Genomic DNA, 21,473 nt, shown 5'->3' with positions numbered 1-21,473 from the left:
GTTCATTCATCGCAAAGAGCAGTGAAGAGCAGGGTGTTTAACCCTGTGAAGTGGTCCCGCCTCGAACATGCAACTGGACCCTATGGAAGACCAGCTATTGCAGCTGAATATGGGATAGCCAGCATTCTTCTCAGATGGAAATGAAACAAGCAAACAAACAAGTTTTAAACGCACCTGCTTCAGTGAGCCCTCTCCGCTGAAGATGAGGGTGTAGACGAAGAAAAGAGGGATGTTAATCATCGGCATGAGGGCAAGAGTCCACCCCAGCACGTACCCCCAATCGGGGTACACGTAGTCCCCTTCGTACTTCAGAGGGGTGTATTGCACCAAGCTGTAAATGAAGATGGCCTGTAAGAAAACCATGAAAGCGTTAGTGATGACATGTGGTTAAGTTCATTAGGAGTGACTGTCACTGTGGTCTAATCGTTAATTGAGAGTGAAGCCGTTACTGAAACAGGTGTTCCTGGGTGGCATCCAGGTCTTATGTCCCTCGACATATTATGTTTTACACCGGAAGTATCCCTTTACTTTTGTGTGGCAAATAGGTAGGCCTACATGTAGGCCTACTTGGCAAAGGGAACATTTGAAAAAGTAATAGTAGTAATTTTTGGGGCCAGCACAGGCAAGCTTTTGATGAACGTTTGAATCTGTGTCAATGACGACTATCAAAGCAATTTAAATGAATTAAGATTACAGTGCGCCAGTTGACGTGGAATTCAACACCATGCTTAATATATATATATATATATATATATATATATATATATATATATATATATATATATATATATATATATATATATATATATATATATATATATATATATATATATATATATATATATATATATATATATATATATATATATATATATATATAATATATATATATATATATATATATATATATATATATATATATATATATATATATATATATATATATATATATATATATATATTCGAGCTTGGGTCTGCCTGAATCGCTATGACGTCTCCGTGGCCGAGCGGTTAAGGCGTTGGCGTTCCATGCCAAAGACCCGGGTTCGATTCCCGACGGAGACCAATTTTTCAACTCTTGCGCTTTTCCAAAAAGGAGGAACAGTAAGAGGAATAACGATGTCAAAGCTACGCACCGATTTCTCCTCCCTTTATCATATATATATATATATATATATATATATATACATACATATATTAAATATGAATACACTGAGCAGAGTCAGAAGAACAGAATGGCAAAATTTATAAAAATGAGTCGCACCTAAAGTAAACAGTTATGGAATACCCAAATAAACCAACTTGTTTACTTCACAATCCTGAAATATGCCATGGGCGCGGAGTTCTTTAGTCTGTCTGTTCAAATTTTTGATCAAGTATTACTTTTTTTTTTTGGTTGATGGGAAAAGATGAATTGAATTCAAGTGAATTGCACTGAATTGATCTAAAATTCCTCTCAGAGATCCTTAAAGGAAGACCACGGTTTTATCACTCAATGTAAGCTGAGTCGTCAGCTGAATTGCGTTTTGTAGAAAAGTATAATCTCATCAACTACAGCCAATTAGTTTTTATCAAGCTGCTGTCACTGATTTTTCATGAACATTTTCCAAAATGATCGTCTTAAAGGGCTGGTATGGTTTCGGTTGAGATGGGGTTTAAGGTTTCAATTTTTTTTTTAAATGATAATTTTTAGATAAACGAGAACCCTCTTATGATATATGAAAGAGCATACATTGTAAGAGGATTTCAGAGTTGATTTTATGAGAATTCGTTCTTGAAATGGCTGATATATCCAAAACAAAGCGAACCTTATAAAAGGTGGTCCCATCGTTTATCAGGATCGCTTTCTTTTACTTTGTTTTTGGATATCTCAGCCATTTCAAAACTTTCAGTAAATAAACTTTTAATTACTCTTAAAAATGCACTAGTATGCTCATTAACATGTCATAGTGTGGTTTCTAGATGTCTCGCAAAAAAAAAAAGTTGAATCCTCACCTCAACCAGTACTATACTATCCTTTTAAGAAGTGATTGGACTGGGGCTGGTCAATTTTATTAAGAGATTTCAGATCTATACAGTGTACGTGTTGTGAATATAAACTTCCTCGGTGTATGCAGTGATTATCATGAATTTTGTGTTTATGACTGACAACAGAAAAACAGAAATACAAATCAAACTTACCCCAGTGAATGCCGGTGTGACAAAGAGCCAATTAGCTATGAGGTACGGCGACATCCACTTCATACCAGACATTTTCACGACGTCATGTACAAAATTCTTTGCCCCTGGGAGGAAAGATAAAGTAAAGCAAAATCCATGTGATTGTTTCTATCTCACCCAGTAACCCATCCAAGAGACTGATAATGACATTGTTTTCATTCCACTTCACTTGTTATATTAATCATTTGTAATACAAAATTTAGAAACGTTTACTGAGTACTTGTCATATCATACAAAGATATAATTATATATAAGTATATATAATTATATATTATATAATTATATATATCATACGAAGATATAATTTGTTTGTTTGTGTGTGTATGTGTCTTACATTACAGACTCATCTCTGCTGTGAATTACCTGCTGATGGAAAGCACAATTTTTGTTCTTCTGTCATTTTAACGAGCTCATCTTAGTAAATGAGAGGTAAAGATGATATCTCTTTTTCATTTAGGAAAAGAAAAATGAGCTCGCAAAACACACACACCCATTAGAACGATGCTTCTTTGCATCATTCATACACACCATGGGCGTAAATCCCGGGGGGGATGGGGGGGATATATCCCCCCCTGAAATGGAGGAGGGGGGGATGGCCTGTACAATCATCCCCCCCTGAATTTTTAGGAAAAAATTGGAGGAAGCAGAAATGTGATATGTATCAATTTTGGCATATTGCATGACGTTTGTACGCCGGCCTTCAGACAGGTAACAGAGCTGAACAATTATATGCTATCTTGTAGGAAAATGTATACACAATTTTCTCAGGCGCTCGCTCGCTTCGCTCGCTCGCGAAGAAAGTAACATCGACATACACTGCGAGGTATGGCTCAGACGTTGACAACGTCAAATAGTATAGGCCTACATGTAAACATCCTATGACGCGAGTAACTGGGGACCATCTGCAAAATATGTACGAAAACAAACAAACAAACAAACAATCAAACAATAACAAAAAATATATCGCCATAATTGAACCCCTTCCATTTCCTGAATCATTATTGAGAAACGACAGTTACTGATGACTCAGTCAGGATACATCTATGGGCATGCCCAGGGAAGATCAGGGGCGTCGAATATATGGGGGGGGGGGGGGGGGGCAATGGGGCATTTGCCCCGCCCCTATACGGATGTGTTTAGGCAGACAAATCAAGCAATTCCCGAGATGAGGACAAATCTCGAACTTTCTTAATGGAAAATATTGTCCAAATATCGCCAGAATTATGCACCAGATCGTTGTATTGCAATCATAAACATGCAAATGCTCTGCTATACAGGATCCCTTTCGATAAACTTTGTACACTTTTGATATTGACGTATATTTCCCTAATTTATCAAATAGTGTGGAGCAGATCACCCTCATTATTATGAAGAGGCGTCGATGGGGGGGGGGGTGGTTCCCCCATAAAAGTGGGACAAACAAAAGCGAAAAATATAGCTACAAATGGCAGTTTTTGGAGTGTAAAATGTCAAAATTTTAAAGCTCGCTCGCATTTAACCGCTATGCCATTCTCCTGATGTTGTTGCCAGTGACCGACAGCAGTTGCGCCCGGTGCGCTCCCCCTTAATTTCCAAAGCGAAAAATATAGCTACAAACGGCAGTTTGGGGACTGTAAAATGTCAAAATTTTGAAGCTCTCTCGCTTCGCTCGCTCGCATTACTGATCATTGTTCCATTCTCCTTGTGTTGCTGCCAGTAATTGCCAGCAGTTTTCGCCCGGTGCGCCCCCTTAATTTCCAAAGCGAAAAATATAACTACAAGCGGCTGTTTTGGGACTGCAAAATGTCAAAATTTTGAAGCTCGATCGCTTCGCTCGCTCGCATTTAACCATTATGCCATCCTTCTGATGCTGCTGCCAGTAGTTTTCGCCCGGTGCGCCCCCTTAATTTCCAAAGCGAAAAAATACAGCCACAAACGACAGTTTTTTAGACTGTAAAATGTCAAAATTTTCAAGCTTATATACTCGCTTCGCTCCCTCGCATTTAATCATTATGCCATTCTCATGATGTTGCTGCCAGTAATTGCCAGCAGTTTACGCCCGGTGCGCCCTCCTTAATTTCCAAAGCAAAAAATACAGCCACAAAGGACAGTTTTTTAGACTGTAAAATATCAAAATTTTCAAGCTCACTCGCTTCGCTCGCTCGCATTTAATCGTTATGCCATTTTCCTGATGTTGCTGCCAGTAATTGCCAGGAGTTGCGCCCGGTGTGCCCCCCCCCCCTCTTAATTTCCAAAGCGAAAAAATACAGCCACAAACGGCAGTCTTTGGACTGTAAAATGTCAAAAATTTTCAAGCTCGCTCGCTCCGCTCGCTCGCCTTTAACCACTATGTCATTCTCCTGATGTTGCTGCCAGTGATTGACAGCAGTTGCGCCCGGTGCGTTCCCCCTTAATTTCCAAAGCGAAAAATATAGCTACAAACGGCAGTTTTTAGACTGTAAAATGTCAAAAATTTCAAGCTCGCTCGCTCCGCTCGCTCGCATTTAATTGCTATGCCATTCTCCTGATGTTGCTGCCAGTGATTGACAGCAGTTGCGCCCGGTGCGGCCCTCCTTAGTTTCCAAAGCGAAAAATATAGCTACAAACGGCAGTTTTGGGACTGTAAAATGTCTAAATTATTAATGCAAAAAGATTTCATCGTGGGAGGGGGAAACCTCCCTACCATATCCCCCCCCCCCTCGCTTGCTTCGCTCCCTCCGTGGCACATAACCGCTCCTCCTAAGATCAAATCCTGTCTACGCCGGTGATAGGCCCCATTATTTAGTAGGCCTTCACAGTGATGTCGCACAGGCGGAGCAAGAGCTGAAATACCACGATTTAGTCATTCAATAATATATTGTGAATATTTCATTTTCTTATTGTTTTTTAAAGAAAAAAAAATTCACCAAAAGTGTGCACCAGATCGCTGAATTTCAGGTCTGAAAATGCAAAATCTTCCTCGTGTGGGAGAGGGATACACACCCTCCCTCCGTTCGGTCGTTCCGCTCCCTCTCACAGATATTTCAAAAGCAAAAAGAAAAATGTTTTCATACTTTTAAGGTCTCATTTTCCGCCGAAAGTCATCTGACAAGCAAAAAAAAAAAAAAAAAAAGCAACAAGAACAAAACGTCTTCATATTTTTGCTGCCACTTTCCTCCCACTATAACTTATTCCATGCAAAAGAGTGGGACATCCGATCCCTGTAAAGTGTGTGTGTGTGTGTGGGAGGGGGGGGGGGGTTCACCAAGCTTCCCTTCCCCCCCCCCCCCCCCCCCCAAGGCTGCGCCGGTCCGGTTATGGGCTTGTAATCGTGGTGATGGTGACCATCCCCCCCACTCCTCAGTACGGATTTACGCCGTTGATACACACACATCAATATTACACATGAATATTACCTACTTGTGTAGTAATGTATATACAACGTATCATTCTTATAATCAAAATGGACTATTATCATTATAGTACATAGCATCAGTACATTATGCCATAGATGGAGGCCCTATTCATTTTTCAACAAGATATAGAATGAAACACATGCTCGCGTAAGTATGTGGTATGTGTTTGTTTACTATTTTAGCTACTTTCGTGACAGTGAGCCCTAATCAATTTCTGCCAAAGTTGCCTGGATATCTACTTTGCTTTAAAATGTTCAAACAGTTACACACAGAAACATTTCATCAGGACCAAACATCTGGGTTGTGTTACAATCTTTTTTTTTTTTTTTTTTTTTTTGGGGGGGGGGGGGAGGTTGCATTTCCTTATATGAAATGACAAAATTTCTGCAGTTTGTTCGTGTCTGCATGTGTCTTGAAAATACATCAATATGAGAGTCATTCGGTTTACATGGCGGCAATATCCACATGTATTCTCGGTCTGTACCGATGAATAATGAGCATGGAAAATCATATTCATGTGACTTTTACATTAGGAGAGGCCCATAACAATTGGCTGTTGGCACAGGGAGACTCGCGAGACGTTGGAAACGACCTTGATCTTCTGCTGAAAGCATTGTATGAAATGCGAAAAGTCAATACTTATTCATAGTAAAGAGAATCTAGATAAGTATAGAATAATTTCTGGATCCCCCCTTTTTTTTTAAAGAATAATGTGTGATTTTAGAAGAGTTGATTTTATGTCTGCCTGGCATATGATCTCAACATATTGTACCTCCATTCCTTTGCCTCATATAGCGGTGACAGCGCACTGAAATTTAAGTATGAAGCAAATTTGATATATATTATCTGTATATATCTAACTGTCAAGTAATATGAAGAATAAGATTGGTAAGATCGACGCATCATAATCACCACTGAGGCATGTAGTTCCATTTACAGGTATTGGTTTCTGTATAATCATCAAACCTAAGGTTTCGAACAAATTTGATGCACAGGTAATCATGCACAAGTTTTCACAACCTTTTGTATTCTTTAGTGTGGAAAAAGAAATATGTTTAAAACAACAACAACAAAATACGTTAAAGGGATTGTACAGTATTGGGTGGAGATGAGAATTGGGCTTTTAAGTTTTTGCAAGATACCAAGAAAACACTTTTGAAATAGTACAGAGCATACCTTTTTGAGAGGAATTCAAAGTTTATTGATGAAAATCGGGTTTGGAATGACTGAAACATCCAAAACAAACTAAACAAAGCAATCATAAAAAAGTCTGGGTCCCACACTTTCTGGAATCGCTCTGTTTGGAGGATATCTCAGCCATTTTAAAACCAATTTTCATCAAATAAACGTTGAATTCCTCATGAAATTACATGCTCTTTCATATTTTATAAGAGGTTTCTCATTACCTCACCAAAAAAAATGTTAGAAACCTGAAATTAGTTCTTAACCAAAACTATACAATCCCTTTAAACATATTTCATGAGCTTAAGCCCTCATCGTTATGTCTGTTTGTCTGTCTGTTTTTCCTTCGCTTCATGGCCAGTAAATCTATCCTGGAATAATCATTACCGTTAATTTTAGGCGATCAACAGTGATGTGTTTGCTACCCCCATACAACCAAATTACAATGTGTCACAGTTGAGAAAATTTAGAATAAACAACAGAATATATAAAGCCAGGAGAGAGAGAGAGAGGAGAGAGAGAGAGAGGGAGGGGGGGGGGGGGGGATATATTATAGCTTTGTAGACGTGGATCTGGTCTATGACTTGCAAGGATTTGAACCATAATGCCACGTTTACACCTCTAATGAAGTGCCGGTCTAGAAGAAAAGAGGAACTCTTGCCTGTCACGCTATCATAATTATTCTGAATGATGCTAATAATGTTCATCCACTGATTCTTTCATCATTGTCCTGTTGAGCCACAATTGTTTGATTTATAATTCCAGAATCAGGGGCGGATCCAGATATTCGGTAAAAGGAGGCGCCTTTACAAAATTAAAGAGGGGAGCACGCCCACCCCCATACTTTTCTATTTATTGCTTTTGTATTAACAAAAAAAAAAAGTAAAGAGGGGCGCGCGCCTGTGGAGTGTCGGTTTCAGACGTTTAGTGCAGATGCAAGGACTTATTGCATTTTGTTGAACCCACATTTTTTTCTGCTGTTGTGACAAAGTTTAGAATGACGAGGCATTGAGGGTACTAAAGCAAGCTGTCATCGGGATGGTGTACAATTATTTCGGCTCTATTGTATCATATCAGGGAGCCCACTTCCCTGGTTTGTACTCCCACATCAGCTTGTTAAGCATCATAACAAATTCTCTGTAATCCCCGCCCGTTCGCATATTGCATATTTACTATTAGTTGTCATATCTTCACTATATCTTATAAATGCCCATTCATTTTATTCTTTTCTCATTCTTTTCTTCTTTCATTTATGTCGATATTAACAGAAACAGCCTCAAGCACTGCCAAGCTATCATTGATGGTTTAGGCTTTGATCAACCACAGAGGTCATGGAGGTGGGAACAGATCATCAACCTCCCTTGTTCAACAGGGTACCGTAATATAGTTGGCAGGAGTTATTACATCGTTAACTCTTCCTTGTTTTTTATCAAGAGTATGAGCTATCGACACCTGGGGTGGGTGGGTGGGGGGGGGGGGGGGGGGCGGGGGCATGGAGTTTAGCTGAGAGGGGTTGGGCTAAGGAAAAGGTGGGAAATGAAAAGAGTCTTGGTACGTGTTTCTGCTTAAGACAAGGGCACCTTGTCGTGGAATTTGTCAGCCCTGGCAAGTTGTCAGTCTCTTACAGATTTAGTTAAATCTTTGATTTTGATTGGCTGAGAAGCTCTGGCCACTGGCTGGTACTATGGTGATTGTCAGAGACTGACAACTTTCATGAAGCGGTGCCCAGATCCGATGCGTCTTCATGTCTATATGATTATGTTACAATATGATAAAAAGATTACACAATCATTGTAGACAAAGATCACTTCGACATCTAAAATGTTGTAAAGTAACGATTCACAGCCAATCAAATCATGACATGGTGTTGGTAACGCCAGTTGCGATTTTCATTTTGATTGCTATATTGTTTATCTACAGAGAGGCATAAACATGGTCACCATTATTACCTGTCTCCCAAACAATCTCTCAAACCCTCCCAAACGCCTCCAAACCCGCTCTCTAAGTTTTCCTGAAGTTACAATCGTTCTTGTTTAAAGTTAAATCTGACACCTATAGACCCATGTTTTTCACTTGGAGTGACATTACTTTCCTTTAGATTTTGTTAAGTTTGTTCAAACACCTGGTGACTTTTAGACGAGGTTTGCAGGCCTTCCTAAGATAGATAAAAAGTGATTTGATATTTTGGTATTGTGTATTCAAGCTCTCATTCCAGGCAAATTAACTCCTTTTTGATCGACACATCCTAATTATTTTTAGAGCTATTTCTTTGCCACTAATAGGATGATATACCTCGCTATAACCTTTAATGAAATGGGGAAAACGTTATTAGATCCAGTGAAAAAAAATGTTTCATAAGTATTACGTCTTTGATAACAAACAAACAAACAAACCTACCATCAACAATTGCCTCGCAGCAAAATACGGAACAAAACCTCGAACAAACGCATAAAAGCATGACTTTCCTGTTAACCTTGTATATTCTATTACAAAAAGGGAGCCGTATGTGTGGGCAAATTTTCCGACATCTGATCGCAGAATCTACCCATTTTTACCGCTTTGTGGCTACGCGTCTTTGCATCCATGCATGGCCAAGGTTACAGCGCTCTCATGGCCTTGTTTGTGAGGTTATATCATTCTAAAATTCATTTGCGTGCAAGGGAGAGAAGGCTGACTGTTAATGATGGAATTCATCTTTATTTGATGCTCACCGGGGTACATTCGAAAACAGCGACTAGTGCAGGCCTGCCAAGAATAGAACTTAATGTCCATCACAGAATATGTGCATGGAAACATCATGACGGGTCACATCCTATACAGGTTCGATAATCTGAAGGCGGTGAGTTGGCTCAGTCGGTAGCGCGTCTGCCTCACGATCACGCGGCCCGGGTTCGAACCCGAGTCTGGACTGAGCAATGTTGTGTGTAAGCATACCGTCCCATCTAGCAAGAGGCAAAACACTCTGTCCCTCGGATAGGACTTAAAATGGAGGTCCCGTGTGTGAGAGAGTAACAACTCGTGCACGTAAAAGATCCCGCTTCATTCATTCATCGCAAAGAGTAGGGTGTTTAACCCGGTGAAGTGGTCCCATCTCACATCCAACTGGACCCCATGGAAGACCAGCTTAATGTAGCTGAATATGGGCTATCCAGCCATCTTCTCAGATGGAAAATGAACAAACAAACAAGATGAAATAGGATTTGTCAATCTAAAATGATAAATCGGGCGTATTAACGAACCTTCTTTTGTTTTCAGAATAACGAATCTGTGGAATAGCGAACCTTATTTCATTTTCGGATTAACGAACATTCACGGCGTAAATCCGTACTGAGGAGTGGGGGGGGGGGGGGGTGGGCGATGATCGGCAATAGTCACCATCACCACGATTACAAGCCCATAACCGGACCGGCGCAGCCTTGAGTGGGGGGGGGGGGGGGGGGGGAGAGAAACTTGGAGCCCCCCCCCCCACACACACACACACTTTACAGGGATCGAATGTCCCACTCTTTTGCATGAAATATAAAGTGGGAGGAAAGTGGCAGCAAAAATATGAAGACCTTTTTGTTCTTGTTGTTGCTTTTTTTTTGCTTGTCAGATGACTTTCCGCGGAAGATCAGACCTTCAAAGTACGAAGACATTTTTTTTTGTGTTTGAAATATCTGTGAGAGGGAGCGGAGCGACCGAACAGGGGGGGGGGGGGGGTATCCCTCTCCCACACGAGGAAGATTTTGCATTTTCAGACCTGAAATTCAGCGATCTGGTGCATGCACACTTTTGGTGAAATTTTTGTTTTGTTTTTCTTACAAAAACAATAAGAAATGAAATATTCACAATATATTATTGAATGACTAAATTGTTGTATTTCAGCTCTTGCTCCGCCTGTGCGACATCACTGTGAAGGCCTACTTAAAAGTGGGGCCTATCACCGGCGGAGCCAGGATTTGATCTTTATAGGGGGAGCGGTTAGAAGCGAGGGAGCGAAGCGAGCGAGGGGGTGGGGGAGGCTGTGGTAGGGGGGTTTCCCCCTCCCACACTGTGAAATCTTTTTGCATTGAAAATTTTGACATTTTACAGTCCATAGACTGCCGTTTGTAGCTTTACTTTTTCGCTTTGTAAATTAAGGGGGCCGCACCGGCGCAACTGCTGTCAATCACTGGCACAACATTAGGAGAATGGCATACCAGTTAAATGCGAGCGAGCGGAGCGAGCGAGCTTGAACATGTTGACATTTTACAGTCCCAAAACTGCCGTTTGTGGCTGTATTTTTTTTTTTGCTTTGGAAATTAAGGGGGGGGGGGGCGCACCGGGCGCAACTGCTGGCAATTACTGGCAGCAACATCAGAAGAATGGCAAAACAATTAAATGCGAGCGAGCGAAGCGAGCGAGCTTGAAAATTTTGACATTTTACAGTCCCAAAACTGTCGTTTGTGGTTGTATTTTTTCGCTTTGGAAATTAAGTGGGGGGGGGGGCGCACAGCGCGCAACTGCTGGCAGTTACTGGCAGCAACATCAGGAGAATGGCATAACGATTAAATGCGAGCGAGCGAAGCGAGCGAACTTGAAAATTTTGACATTTTACAGTCCCCAAACTGCCGTTTGTGGCTGTATTTTTTCGCTTTGAAAATTAACGGGGGCGCACCGGGCGCAACTGCTGGCAATTACTGGCAACATGCAACATCAGGAGAATGGCATAACAATTAAATGCGAGCGAGCGAAGCGAGCGAGCTTGAAAATTTTGACATTTTACAGTCCAAAAACTGCCGTTTGTAGCTATATTATTCGCTTTGGAAATTAAAGGGGGGGGGGGGCGCACCGGGCGCAACTGCTGTCAATCACTGGCAGCATCATTAGGAGAAATTTTACACTCCAAAAACTGCCCTTTGTAGCTACATTTTTCGCTTTTGTTTGTCCCCCTTTTATGGGGGAACCATCCCCCCCCCCCATCGACGCCTCTGCATATGAGGGAACTTTTGTTAAGTGAAAGATCTGCTGCATTCTCTTTGCTAAATTAGGGAAATATACGTCAATCTCAAAAGTGTACAAAATCTATCGAAAGGGATCCAGTATAGCGGAGCCTTTGCATGTTCATGATTGCAATTCAACGATCTGGTGCATAGTTCTGACGGTATTTGGACAATTTTCCATTAAGAAAGTTCGAGATTTGTCATCATCTCGGGAATTGCTTGGGGGATAAATGATTTGTCTGCCCAAACACAATAGATTCGACGCCCCTGATCTTCCCTGGGTATGCCCATTGATGTATCCTGACTGAGTCATCAGTCATTGTCGTTTCTCAGGAATGATTCAGGAAATGGAGGGGGTTCAATTAATGCGATATAGTTTTTTATTGTTTGTTTGTTTGTTTTCGTACATATTTTGCAGATGGTCCCCAGTTACTCGCGTCATAACATGTTTACATGTAGGCCTAGATCTATACTATTTGACGTTGTCAACGTCTGAGCCATACCTTACACTGTATGTCGATGTTACTTCCTCCGCGAGCGAGCGAAGCGAGCGAGCGCTTGAGAAAATTATGTATACATTTTCCTACAAGATAGAATACTGTTCAGCTCTGTTACCTGTCTGAAGGCCGGCGTGCAAACGTCATGGTATATGCCAAAATTGATACAATCACATTTATGCTTCCTCCATTTTTTTTTTCAAATTTCAGGGGGATGATTGTACAGGCCATCCCCGTCCTCCATTTCACGGGGGATTCATACCCCCCATCCCCCGGGATTTACGCCCATGTAACGAACTGTAAGGCACAAATCTGGCACGGTAAAACGCAATCACTTTTCCTTTCCCTTCGATCATTTTTGTCACGAACTGTCAACGTTAGGCTTTAAAAACCTTTAAATAAATTTATTACACAATCACACCGACAACAGGAAATCATTGATTTTGACTTAATTTGGCCACCTGGTTTCAAACGCGATTTTCTGGCTCAGCTGTTTTCGTCTTTAAGCCCCATTTACAGTGCACTCCCGTTATAACAAATTCCTCGGGACCTGCGTTTTTCTTTCGTTATGTCGAAATTTCGTTATATCCGAACAGTAGTGTATAAACGTATATAGATAATAATTTTGGAACCTGATTTTGATTTCGTTGTAACGAGAATTTTGTTATAACTGTGTTCGTTATTACGGGAGTGCACTTGATAGGAATTTTGTTACAGCCGAACAGTAAAGTATGTAAAGATAATAGATGATAATTTTGGGACCTGCATTTTCAATTCATTGTAACGAGAATTTCGTCATAACCACGTTGATTGTCAACGGGAGTATCATGGCGGGTCGCATTTATGACTGACTTACCGTACACCCAACCTATGACGCTACTTTCAAAGAAAGCAAACCACAGGAGTACAAAGCCGCTGGCGGCGTAGTAGTCGAACAGCTGGAAAATGTACATTCCGCCCTGCGAAAAAGAGATTAATATGGATTTCATTTAAAGTAAATTCATTCACTCATTTATTTATTCATTTATATATTTGTTTATTTGTTTATTTATTTATTTATTTATTTATTTATTCATTTATTTATTCATTTATTCATTCATTCATTCATTCATTCATTCATTCATTCATTTATTTATTTGTTCATCCATTTATTCATTCATTTATTTTCACTGCAAAACATAAACAACATCTACCAAATTTAAAATACGATTGTCTCGCTACAATGTACAAATTTCAAATGGAGGGATCATAAAAAAGCACACGCGAAGCTTATTGGAAATGATCCCCCTACAAACAATCACTATAATATTTCAATGGAGCAATAATTAAACAAAACTCAAATGATCAAACAAAGGTGGAAGATGTAACGGAGAGAGAAGAGAAGAGACAGAGGAGAAAATATTGCATACGTACATGTAATTTCAGGTACATTTTATCTAAAAGATTGTTTTTTTTTTAATACAGCCTTTCAAATTGACAGGATGGTACAGTACTGGTGGAGATGAGAATTGGGATTTTAACCGTTTTTGCGAGATACCAAGAAAACACTTATGAAATAGCGCAGAGCTAGCATACCATTTTAAGAGGAATTCAAAGTTAATTTGATGAAAGTCGGGTTTGGAATGGCTGAAACATCCAAAAACAAGGTAAAACAAAGCGATCGTAATAAAAGGTGGGTCCCACATTTTGTTAGGATCGCTCTGTTTTGGATATCTCAGCCATTTCAAAACCAATTTTCATCAAATAAACGTTGAATTCCTCATGGAATTACTTGCTCTTTCATATCTCATAAGAGGTCTCTCAGAGTTTTCTCATTATCTTACCAAAATGTTAGAAACCTGAAGTTAGGTCTCAACCAAATCTATATTATCCCTTTAAAGTCTGACTGCTCTTGATTGTTGGGAGAAGAGTATTCTAAAGAATAGGGCCATTGTAAAATATGGAAGATTGAGAACAATTGATTATTTAGGGCGGATTGATTGTGAAATACTTCAGGATGTACTTCAGGAAGTACTTCAAGATCTTTTTTTTTTCACTCTCAGTTACTATGCTGATTTCTTCTCTTTACCATCAGATCATTATCTCTGTTTTTGTCATTATAACTCACCATCCCCTTCATCATTCTCTCCTTTTTATTTCCATGATCACTCGTGTTTTTTTTTTTTCCTTCACTGTCACTATTGCTCTCATTATGTCCTTTTCCCAAACATCTTATCATCATCATCATCATCATCATCATCATCATCATCATCATCATCATCATCCATCATCATCATCATCTTACTACCGCTGTTTTATAACAAACTACTGTTTTAAGTGTTCATACTGTCAACTACGATTGGAATGTATAATCATATCAATGCTTGTTATATACTTGCCACTCCTATAACTTTCTCTTTTTAACGATTCTTCTTCTTTCAACATTCTACTGGTCTGTGGCTGCAACTGCTGCAGCTGCCTATACTGCCTATACTACTACTACTACTATACACGTACTACTACTACTACTGCCACTGCTACTACTACTACTTCTATACTATGCTACTACTACTACTACTACTACTACTACTATACTATGCTACTACTACTACTACTACTACTACTACTACTATACTATGCTACTACTACTACTACTACTACTACTACTACTACTACTACTACTACTACTATATACTACTTCTACTACTACGACTACGACTACTACTACTACTACTACTACTACTACTACTTACTACTACTACTACCATACTATTACTACTACTACTACTACTCCCTACTGCTACCCTATACTACTACTACTACTACTATCTCTTTTTTGTCGTCATAACTCACCATCCCCTTCATTTTATCGCAATCATACCACTATTCCTACTACTGCTACTATCTACTACTACTATCCCTACTACTATTACTACTGCTACTACTACTAACTACTACTACTACCATACTACTACTACTACTACTACTGCTACTACTACTACTACTACTATACTACTACTATTAACTACTACTACTACCACTACTAACTACTACTACTACTAATTACTACTACTACCATACTACTACTACTACTACAACAACAACAACTACTACTACTACTACTAACTACTACTACTACCATACTACTACTACTACTACTACTACTACTACTACTACTACTAATTACTACTACTACCATACTACTACTACTACTACTACTACTACTACTACTACTACTACTACTACTACTCCCTACTACTACTACTACTACTACTACTACTACTACTACTACTCCCTACTACTCCCTACTACTACTAGTACTACTGCTATCTCTTTTTTTTTTTGTCGTCATAACTCACCATCCCCTTCATTTTATCGCAATCATGATGGCTATTATAGTCAGTTGTAATAGTTTATAGCAGCAGTAGAATGAGCAGTAGATGCGGAAGAATCAGCAGTCAGTAGTTTCCAACTTGCACTTTTTATCTTCTACTACATTAATACATAGAATGGGACAAATGACGTCACAATTGATGCTTACGTAGGTTATCATTGGGATTCCCGCCAGGCAGAAAAATGCGCAGCAACCTCCGCAGAACATCTCTCGCCTGTAACCTTTCAGCAGTGTCTTGGGAAAGATATCTACCATAGTCGTGACCATACCTTCCACGACGACAAACTGCATGAAGAAACAAACAAACAAACAAACAAACAGACAAACAAACAAATGCACGGAAAGGAAGGATTAGTGATCGCGAAAATAAAGAAAATATGAAACTATTTATAGTTGCTTTTGAGCAAATGTATAGATGTAGAATGAACTTCAAAAAAGCTGGAATTCCAGGTACCTTTAAAAAAAAAATTCTACGAGAAATCAACGTTTTTCTAAACTCCCGGATTCAACATAAAACGGATGTAATTTAATCCCTGATGCGATGGTAGGATTTCGACAAGAAAAAAATAAACAAACTCCTGGTCGTTATATTAATTATGGTATGTAAACTTAGAATAAGGAAAACATTACTGAGCCCAGCCGAGCGCGACAGCGCTTAGATGGGCTCTCTTCACCATACAGCGAGAGGGCCTTGACAAAAGGCTACCTTGTGGGGAAGCAAATATTCATAATATTATACGAACGACGCGGGTCAAACACAACAAGAACAACAACAATGGGCTGTGAAGACCAGGATCCTTTGGATTCACGAGATGGGTACTTACGGCACTGTCGATTCCGAGGAAAAGTAGACAGAGGAAGAAAAGAATAGCCCAGAGAGTCGAGAGGGGCATCTGTGTTACTGCTTCCGGGTAGGCGATGAACCCTAGCCCTGGACCTAAGGGGTGGGAGGGGGGTGGGAGGGTGTGGACATTCAGTCAGTGTTCTTATTTACTCACAAGTCTCTTTGTAGCGTATTAGTCTTGCCCTAAAAATGAGTAGCAATACTGACGATCGATAACAGAAGACCTTTTATGTGACGACAATCGGCAACTTGGTTGCATAAAAAGACACCGACACTTTGAAAAATCGGTCCGGTGAGAGTAACTTTTATGAACTGTAGGAATGGATCCCTCCAAGGAGGTATTACACACACCATACATCTCCTTGATCGCACTAATCAGTAACAACAAGATGTTGCTGTCAAACTCCAAGCAGCTACTGAAATGAAAGTTTATCATGTTTATCAAAATCAAATATGTGAACTCCAGAGGTTCTTCAAACCAAATCTGACTGAAGAAGTCTTTACTGTTTACCAACTGGTATGATGCTGATGTCATTTGGACAAACATGACCAACTGTAGCAATGCAACTTGCAATCCGTCTAAATCTCTTGTGGTTGTCAAAATACTATTTCAAAATATCATTTTGAGCCCCTATGAGACTAACTAAGTTAATATTGGAAAACATTCAGGACGCCTAAAATTGGAGTAAAAAAAAAACAACCCCAAAACAAAACTTCTGTGTCTCTTGGGTGGAGTGCATCACAGATGTCTTGTGTTTGAGAGTCATTAAAAAAATGTCCTTTTAACGAGTCCATTTTATTTCCGAATTGAACGATTTACCTCCTAAATGATGTCTGAAACAGTCATCAATGAAAATAATATCATAAAGTAGGCAATTTTTCACATAGCATGGAAAATGGTTCCTGAATTTGAATCTTTAACTTTGATCAGAGCTTTTACTTCTGCTTCAATGACATGGCAATCAAATTCAGGTGAAAGGTCAACTTTAGTAAAATCAATACATCAATACATGGCTACAGATCAAGCTTCTAAATCACTCCCAAATTTCAAATGTTTTTACACACATGGACTTTATCCTGTCATTTCTTGGTGGCCAAACATTTCATGTTATATTCAGCATAAGATCCACCATATTACCACATTCCGTCAAGTCTTATTATCTAATTGTGGATTTCATGTTATATTCATCATGATTAGACACATGAAGAGACATAAGATCCACCACATTACCACATTCCATCAAGTCTTGTCATCTAATTGTTGATCGTTCCTTAATAACAAATGTTACTAATCCTTTCAAACACTATAGGTGGATGTTATCAAACAGTCGCCCTTTTTTCAAGCCCCCTAATTCCCACTAAATTTCGTCAGATGACTCATAATATGCAACTGTCGCTCCTGTCGACTTAATGAATAATAATCCAATTGACTCATAGAGGAGCGTGACATAACTGCGCAAAATAGATTGGAGAATTTTAATAGGACCTATCTACCATGTTGGGTTTTTGTTGTAAGGAACAATGATAAAAAGAACTTTTTTTTTTTGCTCCACATACAAAAATCTTGTTTATTTGTAGTTTTCAAATCGTGATGAATAAAATGAAGCAAACTCTTGATGTGATAATGCGGGGTCAATGGTTTCTAGGGGTTTGTTAAAACGGAAGTCCATAATCGTATATTTCTCTTTCAATATGCATTGTAGTATCTAGCAATGTATTCATTTTGCACAAAAGATTCTTAAATCAAATGAAGAAAAAAAAAAGCAACAACTGCGTAACCAAACATTTAAAGTGAAACTGAGAAGCATCTTAGATACATTTGTGTCTTGCAATCAACAAAGACATACAGCAAGGTAATCTACACGATGATCTCCTGTGCTTTGGCATTGACCCTTGAACTCTTCCCCTTTGCACCTTTCCCTGTCCTCCTCTTCCTGTCCTTTTTTTCTGTCCTCGTGGACCTCCTGTTTATTCTTTCAACGCGTGTGTAAGAGCTACTTATACTGCACAAGAGGGGACTGCATTCTACAAGCTAGGCTTTTTCAGCAGTTCCCTCCATTTCTGACAGCTTTTCATTGATACAATTCAGTTACAGTTTGACTATGTATTTCCTTAACCTATCTTTTGTTTTATTGTTAAAAAGTTATCTGCATTAATTTCGCATAAATATGCAAACATCACATTGTACTCTATTTTTTGTATCATATGCAAATGTCATATTATTGTATTGCATACTTTTGTCGGAAATGAAATAGCAGGGGATGAAATGAAATTCATCCAGTGAATAAAGAATGACACAAGTGAGTCATGCAGCCTAAGAGCTAGACGTTGGAAAAATAAGTATCAGTCATACCGTCATGAGTCATACAGCCCACGAGATAGGCACCTAGGAGAATAGGCTATGAGCTAATGAGAGACCAAAGTAAAGCAAGTCCGTGAGCTCTACACTGGGCAAAAAGGCCCACGAGCTCAACACCAAGCAAATAAGGCACACGAGCTTGACACTAGACGAGAAAGGTCCACGAGCTCGACGCTAAGTAAATCCATATTGGGTCTATAAATAGCGTTATCTTGTCGCTCTCATTTTCTTTTTCCTAGTGGCAAGCTTTTGCCGTTGTTCAATTCAGTGTCTAGGCACTGGGCTGTATGACTTAGGTGCTCTATAACTCGTGGGCTGTGTGACTCGTGGGTGTCTAGCTCGTGACGTCCCCCTCCCACCCGTCGTGCATGACATTATGGTTTGTACAGTGTACTCACTGATCCATTCACTAACCTGACTTGGCAACATCCCCGACGGACACACCTTGCTTTCCCGCCATAAAGCCGAGTACCGCGAAGATGACGAAGCCCGAGTAGAGACTAGTGGCGCTGTTTGTCACTGAATAGAGAATGGTGTCCCTAAAACGCGCGGATTGACAGGAACAATGAATGAAGTGATTATGGCTTGTTTTGAAAATCACAAAAAAGCCTACATTATATTCCAAGGCATTAGAAAATACCAAGCTCCTATACAAAGCTTTAGGAATGATCAGCATGATCAGAAAAAGAAGAGTGGGTTGTACACTCGTTTGTCTAACTAAGTATTGTTGGGGCATCTGTTCAAGCATATATAATAATCTCTTAAAATTGTTTTTCCCAAGATAAAGCTTACTATGCATATTTCATTTATTGCGCGTTACTTGTCTTGCCGCGCCAGTAACCCGTTCCATAACCCTTTCAAACATTATTTCTTTTCCAGGAGAATGAAACCACAATATGCATTATTGTACTCTTGGACTGTGAATGCAGCAATATTATTAGAACACATCAGCAGTAGATAAAGTTTGAGGAAAATCGTGCAATGAGTTGAAAAATGTTAGAGTCCTTGAAGATTCGGTGCCACCATCATCACTTGTTGAGAAGACTGGATGCAGTTTGTGACGAAACCTATGTACAATGTATATGACGTATATAAATATCCACAAATGTAATTTTTCATGAAACGTACACATTCCCTCGACTTATTACTGACATTTTATGTTAAGGGTGCTATAATACCCCTCCTGCTTTCTGAAAGAAGTAAGTCGAGTGCTCTTTCATTATGCTAGGAAAATGAAAATATATTGAGTCTTCTTTTATTTTTGATCGTTTTCCATACGTGACCTCACAAAGTGAATTAGGTTCAAATCAAACAGAGCATTTAAACATAATAAACAATTATATCTAGCGTAAAATTGTGATAAAAATCACTGCACCAAAACCAAAAGAACTGTGGCTTCTGAAACTCGAGGGATAATGACAAGGCCAGTCGCTCTAATCGAGATATATTGCCTTCATTTATTGTTTCCTCGACTTTTTTTCTTTCTTCCTCAGTGTATGAAGTTCGGATATTGCGCGTGGAAACGTTTCATTACCTCACGAAATTATGATTCTTCAGGTTGTAGCTGCCCAAGGCCACGAGGAACCCCTGGCCGAGCGAGTTTGAAAAGAAAATCTGGGTAGCAGCGTCGAGCCATACCTGTCCGAGTTAGCAAAAGAGATTATACCTCTTGTCATTGGTGTACAACAACCGTACCCATTTATTCAAGTTCGAATGAAGTATTTCGAACGGAGAATGCTTATTGAATGAATGAATTTGTTTATTCCAAAATTCATTCTTTCGTTATATTCTGCTCTACAGATGAATGTAACACAACTATCATCTGCATAACATTGCATCAGAAAATACACATCAGGCAAGCAGTTGTTATAGTACATGTAGGGCATAGTATGATACAATATTACTGTAACAGTGAAATATAACACGAGTATCAACATTAAAACACAATGCATGCAAAGACAGGGACAGCGAAATCTATCTATATACATGGGCGTCACGGGGGGGGGGGGTGCGTTGGGTGCCGACGCAACCCCTTCAGATTAAAAAAAAAAAATCACCTCTTCAGTCTGCGAGCAACCTAAACGCCGGACGCTAAATAATAATAATCTTTTTTTTTTTTTTTTTTTTTTACTTTTTTTTTTCCAACAAGGACAACAAAATGGTAGGCAAAACCAATTCTCATCCCGGGCTCTGTCAACACTGATTTTATACATATCTACGAGTATTCTACAAGTGTTTACTATTTATCGACCGTACTGTACATCCTTACGGTACGGAGCACGTACACGTTTGCATGTACGTGTGCTATACTTACAAGTATGTAGGGTCTATGTACAGCACGTTACTTCTGACCAATCCATATTGATAATGCGAGCCCAAGTGCGAGCCTTAGCCTCATTAAAAAAAAAAAAATGGAGGGGCAAGTATATAATTTTGCCCACCCCCCATAATTCCCGAGACGAGAAGATTTTCTTGCTTTTTTGCCAGAAAAAAAAAGTTTACCCCCATAAAAACATTGGAAGGGCAAGCATATTATCATTTTGCCCCCCCCCCGCCACTGTTTAGTGAGTTGAGAAGAATTTTTTTTTTTGCTTTTTGATAGAAAAAAAAAGTTGCCTCCATAAAATATTCGAGGGGCAACCCACCATATCTCCCCCACC

The 21,473-nt window shown here is 39.4% G+C and overlaps 1 protein-coding gene across 1 annotated transcript in view; it reads right to left on the bottom strand.

Moving 5' to 3' along the window:
* Window positions 1-21,473, bottom strand: part of LOC140244421 (sodium- and chloride-dependent betaine transporter-like) — a 49,150-nt gene that overhangs the window by 2,619 nt on the left and 25,058 nt on the right. Inside the window, exons 6-12 of the mRNA XM_072324059.1 lie at window positions 20,348-20,451; window positions 19,228-19,352; window positions 16,435-16,547; window positions 15,758-15,895; window positions 13,094-13,196; window positions 2,182-2,285; window positions 175-348 (exon numbers count right to left, since the gene is read on the bottom strand). Of these exons, the coding sequence (XP_072180160.1) occupies window positions 175-348; window positions 2,182-2,285; window positions 13,094-13,196; window positions 15,758-15,895; window positions 16,435-16,547; window positions 19,228-19,352; window positions 20,348-20,451 (861 nt within the window). The remainder of the gene's footprint in view (window positions 1-174; window positions 349-2,181; window positions 2,286-13,093; window positions 13,197-15,757; window positions 15,896-16,434; window positions 16,548-19,227; window positions 19,353-20,347; window positions 20,452-21,473) is intronic.

Source organism: Diadema setosum, chromosome 21, assembly GCF_964275005.1.
Source record: "Diadema setosum chromosome 21, eeDiaSeto1, whole genome shotgun sequence".
Lineage (NCBI taxonomy): Eukaryota > Metazoa > Echinodermata > Echinoidea > Diadematoida > Diadematidae > Diadema > Diadema setosum.
The sequence above is the reverse complement of the archived record's forward strand: the minus strand, read 5'-3'. Positions and strand labels throughout refer to the sequence as shown.